The sequence below is a fragment of the Moschus berezovskii genome, chromosome 18, assembly GCF_049115385.1.
Source record: "Moschus berezovskii isolate FMDL1 chromosome 18, NW_MosBer_1.0, whole genome shotgun sequence".
NCBI lineage: Eukaryota > Metazoa > Chordata > Mammalia > Artiodactyla > Moschidae > Moschus > Moschus berezovskii.
Genome location: NC_142477.1, coordinates 71,192,685 through 71,212,060, shown reverse-complemented (window position 1 = coordinate 71,212,060; position 19,376 = coordinate 71,192,685). Strand labels below are relative to the sequence as shown.

The following is a 19,376-nucleotide window of genomic DNA, read 5'->3' as shown; positions in this document are numbered from 1 at the left end:
GACGGGGGAGCCTGTGGGCTTCCGTCTATGGGGTCACACAGAGTCGGACACGACTGAAGTGACTTAGCAGCAGCAGCAGCAGCAGCAAGCTTTTGTGGAGAAGGCAATGGCAAGCCACTCCAGTACTCTTGCCTAGAAAATCCCATAGATGGAGGAGTCTGGTAGGCTGCAGTCCGTGGGGTCGCTAAGGGTCGGACACAACTGAGCACTTCACTTTCACTTTTCATTTTCACACATTGGAGAAGGAAATGGCAGCCCGCTCCAGTGTTCTTGCCTGGAGAATCCCAGGGATGGGGGAGCCTTGTGGGCATCCGTCTATAGGTTCACACAGAGTCAGACACAACTGAAGTGACTTAGCAGCAGCAGCAGCAGCAAGCTTTTGATTTAAAGTAAGAGATATGTGACTTCCTTTCATTTGAACGCTTAGAGCCATTTCAGGGTTATTAACTGGCCTAATTTCAATATTGTTGTGTCTCAAGGAATAGGGAGACCCAAAGAGAGGGAGAGAGATGGGTAATGGCCAATCAGCTGTTATAGTCAGAAGACATGCAACATTTATCAGTTAGGTCTGCCATTTGAAGAGTGGATATATGTATATGTATAACTGACTCACTTTTCTCTATAGCAGAAACCAACACAACATTGTCAGTCAGCTGTACTCCAATAAAACCATTAATTAAAGTTTGCCATTTTGTATGAGTGTAACCTGTGCCTAAGTAAAAATGTTTTTCTTTGGTTTCCTAGATTGGAGTCTACTGCACGCACATCAGAGAGCTCAGAAGAATTCTTGGAAGAAGAACGTGAACAGAGTGTGGTTGAATTTGAGGATGAAAGTAGTGATAAAGATGTTCAGCCAGTACCAGAAACGCAGCCAAGCCTGGGAAAGCAAGAAGGTGAAAAGGTGAGTGATTCACTTTTTTTAAAATTAATTTTTACTGGAATATAGTTGCTTTACTTCGTTGTGTTATTTTGCTGTACAGTAAAGTGAATCAGCTATATGTATGCATATATCCCCTCCTATTTCTGTTTCTGAGATTATTTAATAAAATGAACGGAGGTAAATTTTAACTTAGTCGTATATTGTTGGAAAAGCATAAAGACTCTTAGTAGAAATTGTAATGTTTAAAAGCACATATGTCTAAAGCAAAGTCAGGTAGTGGAGGATAAAGTCATAAGTGTTTTATATTTCAAACTGAATTTGTAAAGTTTGACATATTACAGAGATAAAATAGAAAATGTTTAGATAGTAATGTCCTCTCAGTGTGTTTAAAATTCAAATCAGTTTGTGGAATCAGAAATAAACTTTAAGAAGTGACGCAAATGATGTGACTGTTCGAAGCCTACCTTACAAAACCAATTAGAATGCCTTTAGGTCCGACAAGCCCTAAATTCACCTGATTTTGGATATAAGGATAGAATTAGTTGTCTAGAAAAAATAATGTATTTTTACTTACAGTTGATTTACAAATTCCTAAAAAATAACTAAATTCTTTTTTTGTTTAATTACTAGAAAACAAGAAAATAACTTTTTGACTGAGTAAAAAATTTCTTTATCTGGCTTAATTTCTGCAGCTCCTCAATTATTTTTCTTCTTTCATCTTCTCTAGGGCTTTTCCTTCTCTCTTCTTTTTCTTTAATATCTTTAGTCTTTTACAGATTCCTTATTTCTTCTTTCAGACGTGCTTAAGTTTCTTTAAAAACATTTTACCTGTTTGTCAAGTCCAACCAGGAGCTAAGAAAGTGAAACTGCATTACTGATTTTGTTGGTCCTTTAATGGACCGGAACCTGGTGGTCCGGAGTCGAGCGATGAGAAAGTAAAGGAGAGAGAAAGAGGCTGATACTCCTTGGTTTACGCAGAAAGTCAGTAAAGCCCCTGCATGGGGCTTGCTCTGTTCATGAAGGCCTCAGGTGCCCTCTCGATGCGGTGAAGGCACAGAACGCCTTCTCGAGAGGGTCTTAGAACCCCGGGCAGGAAAGTGAACACAGAGAGCTTCTGTGCTCCAGGAATTAGCCTGAAAGAGAGAGAGAGAACACAAGACACGGGGACCAAAGCTCTGATGGAGCAAAGGCGTTTTCTTCAACACTGTGTAGGTATTTATACTGCCTTACAAGATAGCTACTTTCAGCAGAGATAAAATCAAAACTTACAAGTTATCAAGGAACCATGAGGTCATCCATATGAAAGAGAGAGAGTTATAAATAGTCACTTTTACCATATGGTTCATAAAAAGGAAGAGGGTACTTATCACCGTATAGAAAAACTAATGAAGAAAATACCTGGATTCCTCAGCCCCCGGGAGAGGCTTGCCTCTCCTCTTAATAAGGAACAGAGAATTCCTGACAGATCCAAAACAGCACACAGGAAGCCTCCTGTTAGTTGTTTCCTGACATGATTTAAATTGGAGAAATACATGTTTTAAAAACAAACTTTATCTGCTTCCAGATGATCATGGGAATGTATCTTTGTGTGGTTTCTTCCTTATTAAACACAGGATTACACTGTACCCGCTGCACGTAAACCGTCTTCTTCTGTCCAGCAGCACTTACTGTACCTCCTGTAGTAGCTCACCAGTGATGGTCTCGCTCCGCTCCAGTGGCTTTCCTTACTGAGGCTGTCCACGCTCTCTCCCTCTAGGTTTTCTGATCCCCTGGCTTTTTGACACTACTGGGTTCTGCTTTCCAGGTTTACCTCTTTCTGGAGTTTTGGTTTGGTTTTATGCATTTGGTTTTTGACTGTTCTGTTTCCTGTTGTTGTTTTTTTCCTTTTTCCCCTGTCTTTGTGAACATTCTGGAAGACTCAGTTCTTGACCTTCTGCCCTTTTGTTCATTTTTTTTTTATGAAATGCATCTAGTCTTATGACGGAATGATTGTCTCTGTGGGGGTGACCAGTAACTATGATCTCATAATATTACCTGCCTTCTGAGTATTTCTGTTTAGACAGATGTCTTTTATCATCTCAGATTTAATCTCTGTTCTTGCCTATCACTTCTCTACTGAGCTGCTTTTCCTATTTCCTATTTTTCATTCTATTCCCAAACCTAGAACTTGAAGGACATGAGTTTTTCTCTTTTGTTTCTCTCTTGTAGTTACTCACCAAAATTCAGTTTTTTTACAAAAACTTTTGCTGTATCATTCTCATTTTCATCATTTCTTCTACCCTAGTTGGTCCTTTTGTGAGTTTTATTTTAATTACCTTCTGTGTGCAGTTTATTCTTTATACTCTGGCCAGATTTTCTTTTTTTAAATCTATGTGGTTTTTTAAATTAATTAATTAATTTGGCTGTACTAGGTATTAGTTGTGGCATGTGGGACTTTTAGTTGAGGCATGTGGGATCTGATTCCCTGACCCCCAGATGAAACCTGGGCTCCTGCATTGGGAGCACTGAGTCTTAGCCACTGGACCACCAGGGAATTCCCCAGATTAATTTTTCTAAGTCTCTGATTTAAATATCCCTTCAGTTCAGTTCAGTCGCTCAGTCGTGTCCGACTCTTTGCGACCCCATGAATCACAGCATGCCAGGCCTCCCTGTCCATCACCAACTCCCGGAGTTCACTCAAACTCATGTCCACAGAGTTGGTGATGCCATCCAGACATCTCATTCTCTGGAAAATATTCATTATATGATTTCAGGGATTCTATATAATCCAGCCAAATCTATTTTTAAAAATTTGAGTGTATCAGTATTTAATTTTTAAATATAAAGTGATCTTTAATTATTGGAATGTCACTAGTATTAATTAGAAATATTAGACGTTAATGGAAGTCTTATAAATTGATTAAATATAAGAGGAAGAGTTTCAGAAATTGGAGACCTTGTGTTATCAAATCACTTTTCCATATTTTAATGTGATTTAAGGGGCAAGATTGTTAGGAGACAACCCCTTATTGACTATACAGTGAGCTCACTGAGGTTGGGGACTCTCTTCTCCCAGCAAGAAGCTTTACCCACACTCAACCTGCCACAAATCTGGTAGTGCTTCCTTCCCAGGCACGCTGAACTGTGACTTCCCTCAGACCCCAAAGATTCCAACTACTGAACAGCTGATGTTCTGTAAAGAGCCAGCACCAAATTTATATTTTCTCTGGTAACTTTTTACCAAAAAGGTTCTTCCTGTGACTTCCCTGTAAGGAGGAAGAGGAAGAAAGAGGTAGGGTCTCTTCACGGCAGCATTCTCCATGAACACAGGGGGAAATTGGGCTGCCTGGGGCTTCTGTCCTCTCCCTGACTCTGCTGTCCCTTAACCTGTGTTCAGTAATGTGGCAGAATGTGTCCTGAGTCCTAGTGCATGATATGGAGTACTGAGAGCGGACCCACGTTGCATGGCAAGTAAATTAATCTGGGATTTTGTCCTTTTTTTTCTCAATTGTGTAGGAATCTGCATTAGAGCCTATGAATGGTGAGATAATAGATGATACTCTTAAGACTTCACTCGTAACAGAAGAGGAGGACTCCACTAGTGAAGTTTTAGATGAAGAATTAAAATTACAGTCTTTTAATTCCAATGAAGACTCTACGAATCTTGCTCCACTGGTGGTAGACTCTTCACAACCCCTTGAGGGTGTTGCACAGGATAAGGTAATAGAAAAATAACCTAACTTTTTATAGTTACAGTGTCCAGCCTTGGTGACTCAGCTGAGGCAGTGTAGGATACATATTTTCCTCTACTGTAAGGTGTACAGTCCTTTAGAAAAAATAAATTATACTACATTGGATATTTTGAGCAGATGCGATCAGTAATATAAATTCAAATCTTTGTAACTTCATTCATATCTGACTTATGGTAACAAAATGAGTTTTACTTTGTAGATTTAGGAAATGCTTAGAAAAATGAATAAAGCATTATTTACCTAAATACTTGGAGAAGGAAATGGCAACCCACTCCAGTATTCTTGCCTGGAGAATTCCATGAGCAGAGGAGCCTGGAGGGCTATAGTCCATGGGGTCACAAAGAGTCAGACACGACTGAGTGACTAACACACCTAAATATTATTCACCAGGTGGTGCTACTGGTAAAGAACCCACCTGCCCGTGCAGGAGACCTAAGAGACCTGGGTGACACTTTCCCGATCCCTGGGTTGGAAAGTTGCCCTGGAGAAGGGAATGGCAACCCACTCCAGAATTCCATGAGCAGAGGAGCCTGATGGACCCTTCAGTACATAGGGTCACAAAGAGTTGGGACACAATGAAGCAACTTAGCAGGCATGCATGCAGATATTTGAGTTACCTATTGCTGGTCTGTGAACAGTACAGTCATTTAATTTGTTTTAATTAGAGATACTGATTAGTGGGCAAAAGCTGATATACTATTTTAAAGAAATATTTTTATGGAAATATAGTTGATGTACAGCATTAATTTCATGTGTACTACATAGTGACTTGATTTTGCATATGTTATAAAATGATCACCTAAAGGTAAAATGTAAGTCTATTATAAACTATCTGTCCCCTACAAAATTATTACAATATTATTGATGTATTCCTTATGCTGTATATTACATCCCTGTGGTGTAGTTTGTAACTGGAAGTTTGTACCTCTTAATCCCCTTTACAAACTGTTTCAGTCCCCTCACTCCCTCCCCTCTGGCAACCACCCATTGGGTCTCTTATTCTGAGTCTGTTTTCATTTTGTTTTGTTTTTTAGGTTCCACATATAGATGAGATCATATGGGTTTTGTCTTTGTCTGACTTACTTCACTTGGCATAATACTGTGTAGATCCATGTTGTTGCAAATGACAAGATTTCATTCCTTTTTATGGCTGAGTAATACTCCATTGTGTGTGTGTCTGTGCGCGCACGTGCCACATCTGAAAGGATGTTTAATTTCTAGTTTTGAATATTCAACTTAAGTCTAAAAAACTCTTATATAGCATTATTTTATTGGTGTCTCATGTAATTACCTGAGTAGAATTTTCACTGCCTTCCGGCCTGCTAAATCCATTCAGTGGTGTCCGACTCTTTGAGACCCTATGGATTGTAACCCACTGGGCTCCTCTGATCATGGGATTCTCCAGGCAAGCATATTGGAGTCGGTTGCTAGGCCCTCTTCCAGGAGATCATCCTGACCCAGGGATCGAACCCGCATCTCTTACATCTCCTGCACAGGCTGGTGGGTTCTTTACGGCTGGCACCACCTGGGAAACCCCACCTATCAACTAATAGTCAAACCCAGTGGCGTGGTGGCACAGTATCAAGTCCCAGGATTCTTGGTTCTGGCTCCAGCAACATCAAGAAACTAAACACTTAAGTTGATTCATAGTTTTGAAGAATCTTGATGTAAAGTTTAAGAGCCTTAAATACTTTTTGAGGTAAAATCATTACTTTTATTGTATCTTTAAAGCAAGCTCTTAATGAATCCAAATTATCATGTAAGACAGTTTTTAAGAAATTGAGCTATATTCAGAGAATATGTGCAGTGATTGACAAAAGTAGTGAGTCCTGAATTCTTTAAAATGTGGTTCAGGGTCATTGCATATTAGTGCCTGAGAATTATTTTTGTAAGAACTTTATTACAAAAGTTGTTCACTGGATTTTTTGTTTTTAGACTTCACATGCAGCTGACTCAGAAATGTTGCTAGATGACAAGGGTCCATCTGATGACAAGGGGCACACCGAAGAGAAGCTGCCTCTAGTTTCAAGAAAGAAAGCACATTTTGGGAGTTCAGACAGTGTGGCTACTATCCCAAATGAAGAACGGTCCGACAGCGCTTTTCCAAACTCTGTGATTGCTGAATTTTCTGAGGAATCGATCCCTGAAAATGTGTCACCCAACACTACTGCCTCATTGGAAGACCAGGGTGAGGAGGGAGTCGCCGAGCCCCAGGAATCGCCTGCAACTCTGCCTCAGAGCGCTCTGATAGAGGTTGAACTTGAAGATGTGCCGTTTGCACAGAACGCAGGACAGAAGAACCTGTCAGAGGAGCAGTCTGAAGCATCTTCTGAGCAACTGGATCAGTTGACACAGTCAACAGAGAAGACTGTGGACAGCAGCTCCGAGGAGATAGAAGTGGAAGTGCCTGTGGTTGACAGGCGGAATTTAAGAAGAAAGGCCAAAGGGCACAAAGGACCTGCAAAGAAGAAAGCCAAGCTGACCTGAATGAGGAAGAAATGCGGATGATAAAACCTCTTCTTTGTAATAAAATGGTGGTTTTTAAAATACGGCGATTAATAAATAGCATGGGACACAGGACACAAATTCCAAATTTTCAAGTTGAACTTATTTACGATGCTGCTTTTCTCTCCCCATTAGATCCTAGGATTCACTGTTCTTTTTAATTTTTCAGGCTATTTTTGTGTAAATACAATTTCTTTTTTATTTCTATTAACCATGTTTCGATTTTGGGAAACCAGATCATACTATATTTTCTTTAGCAGTTGGAGATATCTGACCATTATTATTTCAGAAAATAGAAATTTAAAAAAACTATGAAAGTAGTAGGGCTTCCATCAATTGTAAGGATCACAGACATCTTTTATACTAAGGGTTTTAATAGTAATCTTGGTGAAGGTTCTAGAAGTTTTATCTTAAATTTCAAAACTAGTCACATTTTTTAAAATATAGGCATGCTTAAACAAAAATGTCAGTAAATTAGGGTCAAAGTAACTTCCAACTAAATGAGAGCACAAATTCAGAAATTTACGGTCAAAGTTTTACGAAGGTGGTATTTTTGACCTCTTAGTTCTTATTGCAGGTGCAATTTCTTCCTTTGACTTCTGTGTCTGTGGAAAAATACAAACACAGTCTATTTCCACTTCACTCTAGATAACATCTGATGTTAACAGTGCTACTCGGGATTTAACTCTAGTGTGTAGGCACTAGCATAATTACTTAAAATTTCTTTAGAAGCTGGGGGTTGTATTTTTGTTCTCACCCGATTAACATGTATACTTCAGAAGTATGAGAACCCTTCCTAAAGGGTTCTCCTTAATCCTGACACTGCCTTTATTCTAGAATCTTGTTTATATTCCCCTCAGCTTTTGTCCACTTCCCTAACTGACGGAGTGATTCCTGTCAAAAGATCTCTCTGCCTGTACCAGCTTGTGCCCTTGGCTTCCATTTTTGGTAAGTTTAGAACTGCACCCCGGTCTTAGGCCTAGATGGCAGGAGTAAGTGGCCCTAGGAGCCATAGTTGCGAGAGTCTAGTCCCTTTGAGCTTGCTCACCCTTGATTTGTTCTGTGCAGAGAAGTTACAGGCTAGCCTGTGTGTACATTGTGTTGCCACAGCAAAGGCCTTTACCTGGGAAAACTAAAAACAAAAAATTTATAAACACCCCCTCAATTGTTTATTTTTGTATAGTAATTTATTTAAAAGTGAACAAAATGGTCATTCAAATTCAAAGAGAATCTTGAAACAGTCTATTCTTTGAAAGTATCATGTGTGCTCAAATTTTCATTCAAGTTTGAGAATGCTTTGAGACCTTTTAGATTGTTTTTAAAACTGCTTGGTCCTTACATGAAAAAAAAAATGTGTTATGGTTTTGCCATTATTTGAGGTGTCAAGGATTGATGTTGAAGGTTTATTCAGTCTATAGTCAGGTGATACTAAATTTTATTTTGGGCTGTTGGCATTTTAGGAAGATTTAAAGTTGAGGTAAAATCTTTAGTAGGCAAAATAGCAAACCCTCATTCATGTAAAAATTTGAATACTGTGTCCCCTACATTTTCTTTAGTTATGGTCAGTTAGCCCAGATTATTCCATTCTAAATGAAAATTAAGCACTTTGCCCATTTGTTTTCTTAACAAATGCTAGTCAAGTGAAAGAATAAGTGACTAATACTAGTGTATGTATTGAATGTTTATGCTATTTTATACATTTTGTGAGAAATTTTTGTTAATACCACAGCTGGGGAAATAGATTCAGTAAATTCTTAAACCTTTCCATTTTTAATTTCTTAAAACATTTAAAAACCTAACATTTACTTTTTTTTTTTACTTGGATTCTTGTTCTTGAAGAAGTAGTTTAAGACTGAGCTCACTGACATCTTTTGATGTGTGAATATAGTTGCTGAGTTTACAGAAAAGAAACGGATATTCATATGTGATCACTAAGGACTCACTGTATAAATTTATACTTAAACTTGTTTGGTTTATTCTTAAACCATAAGTGCATTTTAATCACGTTTCAAAATTTTTGTTCACACAAGAAAAATTTTGTCACATGTTATCTCTGACAGAAAATATTATTTTGGAGTTTATAGACAGCAGAGGGAAAAGAAGTTAAGTCACATGGAAAAAAAATCTAACTCACATGGAGAAAACCTGACTTTCATGTTCAATAACAATGAGTTCTATGCTCAGTGAGTATAGCATTTATAACAGAATTTATCCTCAGTTAGGACTCTTAAGTAAAACTTAATCAGATTACTTGTACTTTTTGCAAAAGGCATTAGAAAAACAGAATTGCAGAGGACTGAAATCTGATTTCAACCAGGTAGCTGAGTGTCCAGTCACATTCTTATAGTTCTTTGTGAACTGCTTTTTTGTTTAGAAGTCTTATGTGTGGAGAAGGGAGTTCACTGCAGTTTGTGTAAATACATATATATTTCCTTGTGTAATATAAAGCAGACAATTATTAGCAACATTTTAGTCCTACTTTCAAGTTTATTAAATTGCTAGACATCACAGAAATATATTTAAGAATTTATTATAAAGTTCCTCTACAACTTTTAAGTGAGAGGGTCTATTATGATTTTTTTATAAAATCAGAAATAGCATGACAGAATGTCAATCTGCTACTACTTAAAATGTGTCTATATTCATGGTGTTTCCACTCAGTGCAGAGAATTATCACGGCAAGGATAAAAACTACTAGTGATTAATGGTTCACTTTTAGCTGACCACCAGAACACCACCTAAAATGGTTTCAGTGACTTTAGAAAAATATTTTGAAAGTTTATGGTTGCATCAAGTTGAGCGTTTATCTGGTACCTGAATATCTGCTCTTACATTCTGCTTTACCCTTAGGGATTACCTTCTAAGGTTTGGGCACACCAGCAAACTGAGACAGATCTTAATGTAAATAAAGAATTTATACTAACATTACTCATCTGTATAACAGTATTTTAGAAGTTTCTGCCTTGTTGTCCACTAGTAGCAATACCGTGTGTGAAGTGTTAATCCAGTCTTTCATGGGTGTGATTATTAGAAATGTGTATGCTTCTGTTCACATACTTAGTATCAAGCTTTATTTGTACAAGATAGCTAACTTGCTTATTTTTGGTTGTGAAAAATAAGCAAGCCTCAGTTCTGTATGTAGTGCTTACCTTTAGTCTATTTTGTTTCATCCTCCAAAACTTGTCATTCACTCATTCCCCATTTCCATTAGTGGCAAAGTCATTTGCTAAAATCTGATTGTAAGGTAGGTTCCTCTTACGTTATCCTGAAGTAAATGTATCATACTGGATAGTCATTCCCAAGGAACTAGCCTTTGTTTTCCTAAGTGTCTGTGTGTTCCAAAACTTCTACCTACTGTTCATAGAACTTAGGAAAGATGTTACATTATTTGGAATAGCAAGACTTACTCAAGTACTTACGTTTGTTTTCTTGGTAGGTTTTTTTTTTTCCCAATTTTAACAGTAGTAATTAAACCTATATTTTGTGATTGTCTATGTTTTGAAATTCCTTCCCTTTTCCCTAATTTCATTGGTGGAGATGTATTTAGATACTGGATTTGTTTACACTGATTTTGTTAAAGCCACGATTAATCATATTCGTTGTACTTTCAAGACAGACTTTAAAAAATAAACAGAATTGAAAACAATTAACGTGATTATAAATTAATACAGTATATAAACACCCTAAAACTCAGTCACAAACATACTCAGATCACAGATGTGCTTTTGACCAAAACATGACCGTCTTAATATTATCTAAGTAACTGCAAATATATTTATTTCCCTTTAAGGGCTTTAGTGCAGTCTTTTAAAAACTATTTTATCTGGAATTACTTACATTTTTACCATTCTAAAAATATAAATATACTACCCTAAGTTTAGAATATAGAAAATGCTAAAAGTATAAACATTTTGGTTTTTTCATGTGTCTTGAGTAGAAAATATAGTTCCAAGTATATGGCATTATATATGATGAATGAGAAGAAAAAAATGTTTAAGATACTAATTCCCTGACTTACTATCTTCTATAGTGTAATGTGCCAACTCCTGTACACTTTTAAGGTATTTTCATTAAAATGTGTTCATGCTACGTATCTTTGGATTAATAACCTACAGTGAGAAGGTAAGTTCTTAGACGCGACAAAGTTGCTTGTCCTATTCTTCACATGTAAGTGTGCGCTAACCTTTATGATAAAAGGTATTTTCAGCTACACTGGCTTTTCCTTTTTTTAAATGACAGGTCTGCACTGCATAGTACCACTCATTAATGTAAATACTATTGAAGTAAGACATTTCTATAATTTTTCTATAATTGATTTTTTAATCATTTGATTTTTATGAACATTTAAACGCTAAACAGATGCAAAAGACCAATTTGTGAAACTAGATCATTTTAATGTTGGCTTTTTTCTTTTTTAAAACAGTAGAATAAATAGTTTTCTTTGACTGAAGACAACATGTAAGGTTGATTGGTAGTATTCAGAAATATCAGAGTAATGGTTTCCCAATTGGTGTGTAGTCTTCAGTAATTATAAGGAGTTATTTGTATGTAACTGCTGTCAAACCAGTAAGACTGCATTTATGCATCCATCATTTTCAGGATTATTGGTAACCTGGGCATATTTTCCTATGGGAAACAAAACAGAACAATGAGGGATGTAAGAATACATACAATCTTTGCTTAAAATATTTACAATCATCACTTTTAAGAAAGAAAAAAAGTGAACAACAGTAGTATTACGTGAGATTTTATAAAACAAAATCACTTAACATGCCTTTGTGGGTTGACCTGCTTTTCCACACAATTCTTACTGGAAAAAGTATCAAATATTATTAACTAAGTTTCAAATCAACTTAACCTATTTTGTTTTTGTATTCCAATGGAAGTGGAAGCCCTGCAGGCTAGTTTATTGGCACCCAGTCTATACCAGGAGCAAGGTAGGAAATAATCCAAGTTTTCAAATCCATTAGCAAAACCTGCAGGAGAAGTGATCCTTTTAGTTTTCGAAAAAGTTTCTATAAACCACAGAAAAAGAAAACTATCTTGGTTCTTTCCTCTGACTTAGCATTCAGTTCAGTTCAGTCGCTCAGTTGTACCCGACTCTCCGCGACCCCATGAATCACAGCACGCCAGGCCTCCCTGTCCATCACCAACTCCCGGAGTTCACTCAAACTCGTGTCCACAGAGTCGGTGATGCCATCTCATTCTCTGTGGTCCCCTTCTCCTCCCGCCCCCAACCTTTCCCAGCATCAGTCTTTTCCAGTGAGTCAACTCGTTGCATGAGGTGGCCAAAGTATTGCAGTTTCAGCTTTAGCATCAGTCCTTCCAATGAACACCCAGGATTGATCTCCTTTAGAATAGACTGGTTGGATCTCCTTGCAGTACAAGGGACTCTCAAGAGTCTTCTCCAACACCACAGTTCAAAAGCATCAATTCTTTGGCGATCAGCTTTCTTCACATTATACAGACACAAAAACCCGACTAAGATAACATAGAAAATAAAGTATCTTACTTAAAATCACCGAAAAGATAATCCTGAATTAAACTTGGACAAGTTGAATCATTTGAAAAGAACAATGCATCATGACCAAGGAAGGTACATTCTAGAAATACATTATGGTTTATTACTAGGAAGACTTAATACATCAATTAATTCCATAAATATTTCAGAGGAAAAAGTATGATCACCTTCACAGATGCCAAAAAAGCATTTGTTAAAACTTCAATATTAATTTTGGGTAAAAACTATTGAAAAAGAACTAAATAAAAATATAGCTTCTCAGCATAATATTATGGCCAACCAGTAGCCAAAAAATGCTTAGTTTTATTAACCTATTTTAAATTCTAGGTCAACATGAAGTACGTGCCAATGACTCATATGAAGATTCAATCAGTAAGCTATACACTATTCTTCCCTTTCAAAGAACATTAAAGTTTAGAAATAGCTGGGTACTGAAAGCAGAAAACTAAGAAAATGAAGAAAAAAGAATTTAAAATTGTTACATATGACATATTTTAGTTTGTAATTGTCATATAAGTAGTGTAGCTACATGTTTGCTGTATGCCTTCCCTTACCCAGTTTGTGGTTATTTTCTTCCAGTATTTTTCAACTGTAACTTCCCATCTTTTCTAATAATACCTTTTTAAACAAAAAGCAACCAAAAATACCTAGCAATGTAGTTTATATAACTGAAACCAGTAAACTAAATTAAGAACATTCACATTTTCTAAGTCTTATTCACATCAAGTTTAACTGCATTAAAATCTGCTACGTACTTCATGTCAACTTAAAAATGTCTATTTTAGGATTATAACACGGAGAACCCCATATTCAAATTGGACTTACCCCAGATGACTTTGCCTCCTTGTGTTACAAGGCCCAACTCGCTCACGTTCACCTCAATGACAGTTCCTTTGGTAATAACACCCAAAGTTGTATATAATGGGGATGAGGGATTCTTCTTTACACCAATTATTGGCAAGCAAAAGGTGGCTTTCAGTTCAGGATGTGTTACATGAGCCTTCTTGAAACGTAATCCCTAGTAAGCCAAACACAAGAATGTGCTGAGTTAAAGATGTTAATGATGAATATTGATTCTTTTTGCTTCTTTTCCAATTGTCTCCCACCCCACTCCAAAAAGGACTGAATATTATCTCATCTTAAGGCATCGGAGAAAATACAATTATCTGTTACAGACAACTTATCTGTTACAGAAAAATGTGAGGAAAAACTCAAACACATACTCCTAAAAAGTTTTCACCATGGAACAGCTGTCCAGTTGTGTATACTTCCTGAGGGCTTGAGACATGCCAGGCATTGTGCCAGAGCTCACAGACAGTGCATTTCAGCATGACAACTTTAACAACTCCCGCTACTTAAAAAAAAAAAGATAAAACAAGGACCAGCCGGTTAAATAACTTGTGCCCAGGCTAAATAGTGTGAGGATGGAATCACACTTAAGTATATTGATTCCAAGTCTTTATATACCTCAGCCACCTTGTTTGGTGAAAAAGACTGTCCGCTCTCTGCGTTGATGGTTCAGTTCAGTTCAGTCGCTCAGTCGTGTCCGACTCTCCGCGACCCCATGAATCACAGCACGCCAGGCCTCCCTGTCCATCACCAACTCCCAGAGTTCACTCAAACTCATGTCCACAGAGTCAGTGATGCCATCCAGCCATCTCATTCTCTGTCGTCCCCTTCTCCTTCCGCCCCCAACCTTTCCCAGCATCAGTCTTTTCCAGTGAGTCAACTTGTCGCATGCTGGTCAAAAACTGCAGACAGCCCAGAGAAGTTTCTGTTACAGAGACCAGATTCACCTAGTCACCTAGAGCCATAGACAATATGTAAATGAATGTGCATGGCTGTGTTCCAATAGAACTGTATAGAAGCAGGCTTTTGGGCAACATTTTAATTCATTGAAAGTGATTCAGGTTGACAGCTAGAGTAATACTGCCAACTTTCCCCTCTGATTCTTTGTTTTTCTAAGCAGGCTACTGTCTAGTTGGGAGATGAATTCATTCTGTTTAAAGGCATTCTGCAAAAATATATTAGGGGAGGAGAGAAGGAGACTGGATTTGGCCATTACCGCTGTCAACAAATTGAAGGCCCATTTTAATACTCTCTTTTGTCAATGACTACATATTTAGTAATTTTCAAAGGCACTGATACTTCTCTTACTAAACTGTAATTGACTCTTGAAAAAACAATTCTCCAGTTTTCTAACTGTTCTCAAAGACAAGTGTCAGGCATATAGTAGATCATCTGATGAATGAGTAAAATGACTGTGTGGAAATGAAGATTCTAATTTTTTTTTTTTTTTTGCCACATCTTGTAGCTTGTGGGATTTCATTTCTCCAACCAGGGATCAAACCTGTGTCCCCTGCGTTGCAAGCGCTAAGTCTTAACCACTGGACCTCCAGGGAAGTCTCTGTCATGTTTACAAGTCCAGATTGACTGACAATCTCTGTAATGAGAATTCTTTTTCATTTCAAATCTCCTACGAAGCCAAAGATTCTTGACAGCAGTGGAAAAGTGCTAAATAATATCTATCATCAGCTTAAAAGCAGCCTAAAAACATCTTTCGACGTGTTTTTTTAATACCAGTTTTAGGAATTTTAGGAAACTGTCAAGTACTTCATCCGGTTTACCACAGGAACTGATCTTTAAGCCACTGCACTCTAGCAGGGTCTTACCATTGGCCTAATGAATCTTTCATATTTAGGTGGTTTTCGAGTAAAGCCATCTCCAACAAAGCAGACTTTAGTAACCATCCTCTTCCAGGCTTTCTTCTTTCTCTTTCCTGTTCGAATAACTTTTAATACTTCTGTTTCTCCCTGGGCACGAACTTTGGGCAGAGGGACCTCCCATTTCCCCTAAAACAGATCACAATTAAAATTTACATTGTTAGTAAAAGAGAATGAGAATAAAAAGTCCAGTATTTTTTAGTTGTTTAAAGTTGTAGATTCACTTTTTTTGCTTAAGCAACGATATTTTGGCTCAGTTGTTTTCTAGAGATCTACACTGTGTCCTCGACAAGCCTGAAATTGGAACTAGTTAAGTTTACTGCTAAATAGTTCATAGTGTAAAACTGGAAGACTGTCTCCGTCTCTTATCTCTGTATTTCTACCCTGAATGGATTTTTAGATATTATTAGTAAGACAAAATCATCACGCCATATTTTGTACCTCCTTAGAATGTAGATTCTGTGGGGAGAAAAAAAATGAAAGCCGCGCAAGGCAGCAGAAAGAATTCTGGACCTATTTATGAAGGACAAACCCTACAGTATTTCATAAATAAGTGTCTGTGAAAACTGATTCACAAAACTCCTGGACTCCAGTCTCATCTGTAAAATGAAGAGAGGTGAAGTAGATAATCTCTAAAATTTGGTGCTGAAGTTCTAATGTTCCAATTTTGATACATACCAAAAAAAGCAGTAAGATTTTACAGATAAATCTGGAGACTGTCAGTTCTTTAAATACAGATACTGCATATTCTGCTGCTACCTAGATCTGTCACTCTATCCACAGGTGTTTAAAAATAGTATCTATGTTTTCCCCTCAGCTTTTAGCAAAATTTAGCCAAATTTGACACCAAGGGCAAGCCAGAAGTTTTTTTTTTTCAATTTCTGAATTTTTATCTGAGTCAAATCACTTAGGATGCTTGCCACTACTCTACTTTTTAACCAGTTTTGGCACTGCAAAGCAACAAAACAAGCAGTTGTATCCCTCTCTATAACACCACAACATTAGGAGTTGTCAAGTATAAGAAGCTGTTTTAAATAATTTCTTTTTTCTGCCCATGATGTGTGGGATTTTAGTTCCCTGACTGAACTTGTGCCCCTTGCAGTGGAAGTGCAGAGTCCTAACCACTGGATCGGCAGGGAATTACCTTAAATAATTTTTGAAAACTAAAGATGCATGACATTCTTAAAAAAAAAATCCTGCTGAATGTTCTCATGGTAAGAAAGCAAACCTTTTATTACTAAAACATTTTATATGAAAGACTTCAACATCTAAATAATGGTAACAGTTGGACTTTATTTTTCCATTTAACTGAAGAAACTAAGAACCTCAAATACGAATTTAAGTAATTCTTCTGAACAACAACAAAAATGAAGGCCAGTTTTTTACTGCTTACCGCTTTCTCTTTTCGTTTCTGTTTAATCATATTGGAGAGAACTTTAGCTCGGGACTGTCCCTCTCGGTCCAGTAGATATGCAGGTACTGCTCCTTGTGGAGTCTTTTCATCATTCTTCTGTTTGGTGTTTCTCTTTTCATGCATCTTAATACTACCAAGAATAAGAAAGACTCCAGATTATCAGTTTTAACAACTAATACTCAAAAGACATTAACTTGGCACAACAAATAAATGATACTTACGTCTTTTTCATTTGTATTTTCTCAGCATGGCGCTGTTTATGGTAGAGCTTAGCTTTCAGACCAATCATTTTTTTTGCCTTCTTTGAACGTTCATGAGCCTCTCGACCTTCCTTCTTTCTCTTTTTCTCATGGTAATCCAAACGATATCCATAGCGCTTACGGTGTAACTCGATATATTCATTTTGTGGCTATAACAATGCAAGAAGTGTTAACTTTAAAAAAAGCTGAGAGAATTATTCTAAAATACTTTCTTGTGAGCAGCATATGAAGTATAGATCATTGTATATCATCCACTGCTCACTTGATTAAATAACTCTTGCACTATTAAGCCTAATCATGTGGTATGTTAAATAAATTTTAATCCTGGATGATATGAGGTGTCAGGATTTACTTCTGTAATAAAGTCAGTGAAAGTTACCATTCATTGAAGAGAACTGTCTAAAATCCACTAGACCACAAAAGAGACGATCTGATTCTAGAATTGCTCTTTTCTGAACATCAATATCTGGTTTTTCAATATTATCATCATTCATACTTATATAAAAATTTTAAAATTTATCCTGTTTTATTAAAGTATAATTTACATACATACAAAGATATGTGCACGTAGGTATAGAGTTGTAAGTTTTCACAAGCTATAGTTCTGTAACCACAGTCAAAATTAAGAATATTTCCAACACCCCAGAAAGTTGTGTCATTTTGAAGTAAATCATCTTTTTCCACCTCTAACCTGGCATCTGTTGTTCTAGTTTTGCCTTTCCCAGAATGAAAAGTAAATGGAATCTGCAGTATGCAAACCTTTGCATCTAGCTTCTTTCACTTAGCATAAGGCTTTTGAGATTTCCCCTACATTGCTGCATGAATCCGTACTTCAATTCTTTTGACAAGTAGTCATTTTATTTTTACCACCTTTTGTTTACTCATTTACCAGTTGACGAATATTTAGCTTGTTTCCAGTTTTCAGTGAATAAACGTGTACCCAGAAGTCTGTTCCGACATATTGCCAAACTGTTTTCAAGGCGGCTGTACTATTTTTCGTTTCATTAGCAATGCATGGGATCCTCTTTTGCTTCTTAAGCGCCTGTTTTATATGCCAGTTTTATTTATAAACGTATGGCCCCAGTCTATTTGTATTTTAAGATTACAAAAATAAAACAAGGTGTGAGGCCAACTCCAACACGGAAAATAATTCTAAGTGTAACAATCAACAAGATACTTTGTATTGTGTGGTGTTTTCAACTGCTATCACATAAACTTGGCAGCAACCGTGAAAAGGGTATGTGGATTTGCCACTTTGCAGAGAAACACAGATTAGGTACGTAGTAGAAAGACGAAAGATCGGGCAGTCAGATCTGTGCTATAAGTCCAGCTGCTTGGCCCTCGGCACGGCATACCTTCAGTTTCCTCAGCCGAGATGAGGGCTGATGCGGGATTAAAGACTAGTGTACAGAGTTATCACTAGGATCTGGAACTGATGGCCACACAACTTTAAGTGAAGTCAGGAATTCAGCAGAGTGAAACCTGTCTGACTCCAAAAGTCTGTGCTAAGGCAAATACTCCATTCCACCGACCAAAAGTGAGGTTATTTTGACTCCAGGGTATGGATGTGAGAGTTGGACCATAAAGAAGGGTAAGCTCAGAAGAACTGATGCTTTTGAACCGTGGTGCTGGAGAAGACTCTTGAGAGTCCCTTGGACTGCAAGGAGATCCAACCAGTCCATTCTAAAGGAAATCAGTCCTGAATATTCATTGGAAGGACTGATGCTGAAGCCGAAACTCCAATACTGTGGCCACCTGATACGAAGAACTGACTCATTAGAAAAGCCCCTGATGCTGAGAAAAACTGAAAGCAGGAAGAGAAGAGGGCGACAGAGGGCGAGACGGTTGGATGGTATCGCCGACCCGAGGGAAAGGAGTTTGACCAAGCTCCGGGAGTCGGTGAAGGACAGGGAAGCCTAGCGGGCTGCAGTCCACGGGGTCGCAAAGAGTCGGACACGACTGAGCAAGAGCGCAGCCCACGGAGTCCACCCCCATTCCCTCAGCAGCACCTTACTTCCGCCTCCACCCCTCCCCGCCAGCCCCGGCGCCCATGGGACCCCAGGCCCCGCCACCTCCGACGCCCTCGGGCCAGAGCACCCGAGGCGCCCTCCTCACCATGGTGACGGCTGCCGAGACGCCGGTTGCAGTCTCCGCGGCGCGAAGAAGCTCTCAATTTTCGGCTCTCAGAGACTCCCGAGCCGACTCCGCACCACCCGCGACAGGAAAGGGTCTTTCTAACTCGACGTGCTCCAGAAAAACCGCGACGCAACCGTTCCGAGCGTCCTTTCTCCACTCAGCTAAGACGGCGGAAGTTGCTAGCCGGCAGCCTTTGAGTGGGGCGC

At 38.0% G+C, this 19,376-nt stretch overlaps 2 protein-coding genes across 6 annotated transcripts in view; one reads left to right on the top strand and one right to left on the bottom strand.

Annotated features, from left to right (window-relative positions):
- Nucleotides 1–11,128, top strand: part of FAM169A (family with sequence similarity 169 member A) — a 64,149-nt gene extending 53,021 nt beyond the window's left edge. For all 5 annotated transcript variants that reach the window (XM_088827756.1, XM_055421855.2, XM_055421853.2 and 2 more), the window contains 3 exons: nucleotides 745–901; nucleotides 4,376–4,579; nucleotides 6,547–11,128. In XM_088827756.1, the coding sequence (XP_088683882.1) occupies nucleotides 745–901; nucleotides 4,376–4,579; nucleotides 6,547–7,098 (913 nt within the window). In that variant the 3' untranslated portion in view covers nucleotides 7,099–11,128. The remainder of the gene's footprint in view (nucleotides 1–744; nucleotides 902–4,375; nucleotides 4,580–6,546) is intronic.
- Nucleotides 11,129–11,489: 361 nt separating this feature from the next.
- LOC129553170 (ribosome biogenesis protein NSA2 homolog) lies at nucleotides 11,490–19,299 on the bottom strand. The gene is made up of 6 exons (XM_055421857.2): nucleotides 19,150–19,299; nucleotides 16,996–17,183; nucleotides 16,754–16,904; nucleotides 15,310–15,489; nucleotides 13,463–13,655; nucleotides 11,490–11,742 (listed from the first exon to the last, which is right to left on the bottom strand). The coding sequence occupies exons 1-6, from the start codon at nucleotides 19,150–19,152 to the stop codon at nucleotides 11,675–11,677; spliced, it is 783 nt and encodes a 260-aa protein (XP_055277832.1). The 5' UTR covers nucleotides 19,153–19,299; the 3' UTR covers nucleotides 11,490–11,674.
- Nucleotides 19,300–19,376: the final 77 nt, after the last annotated feature.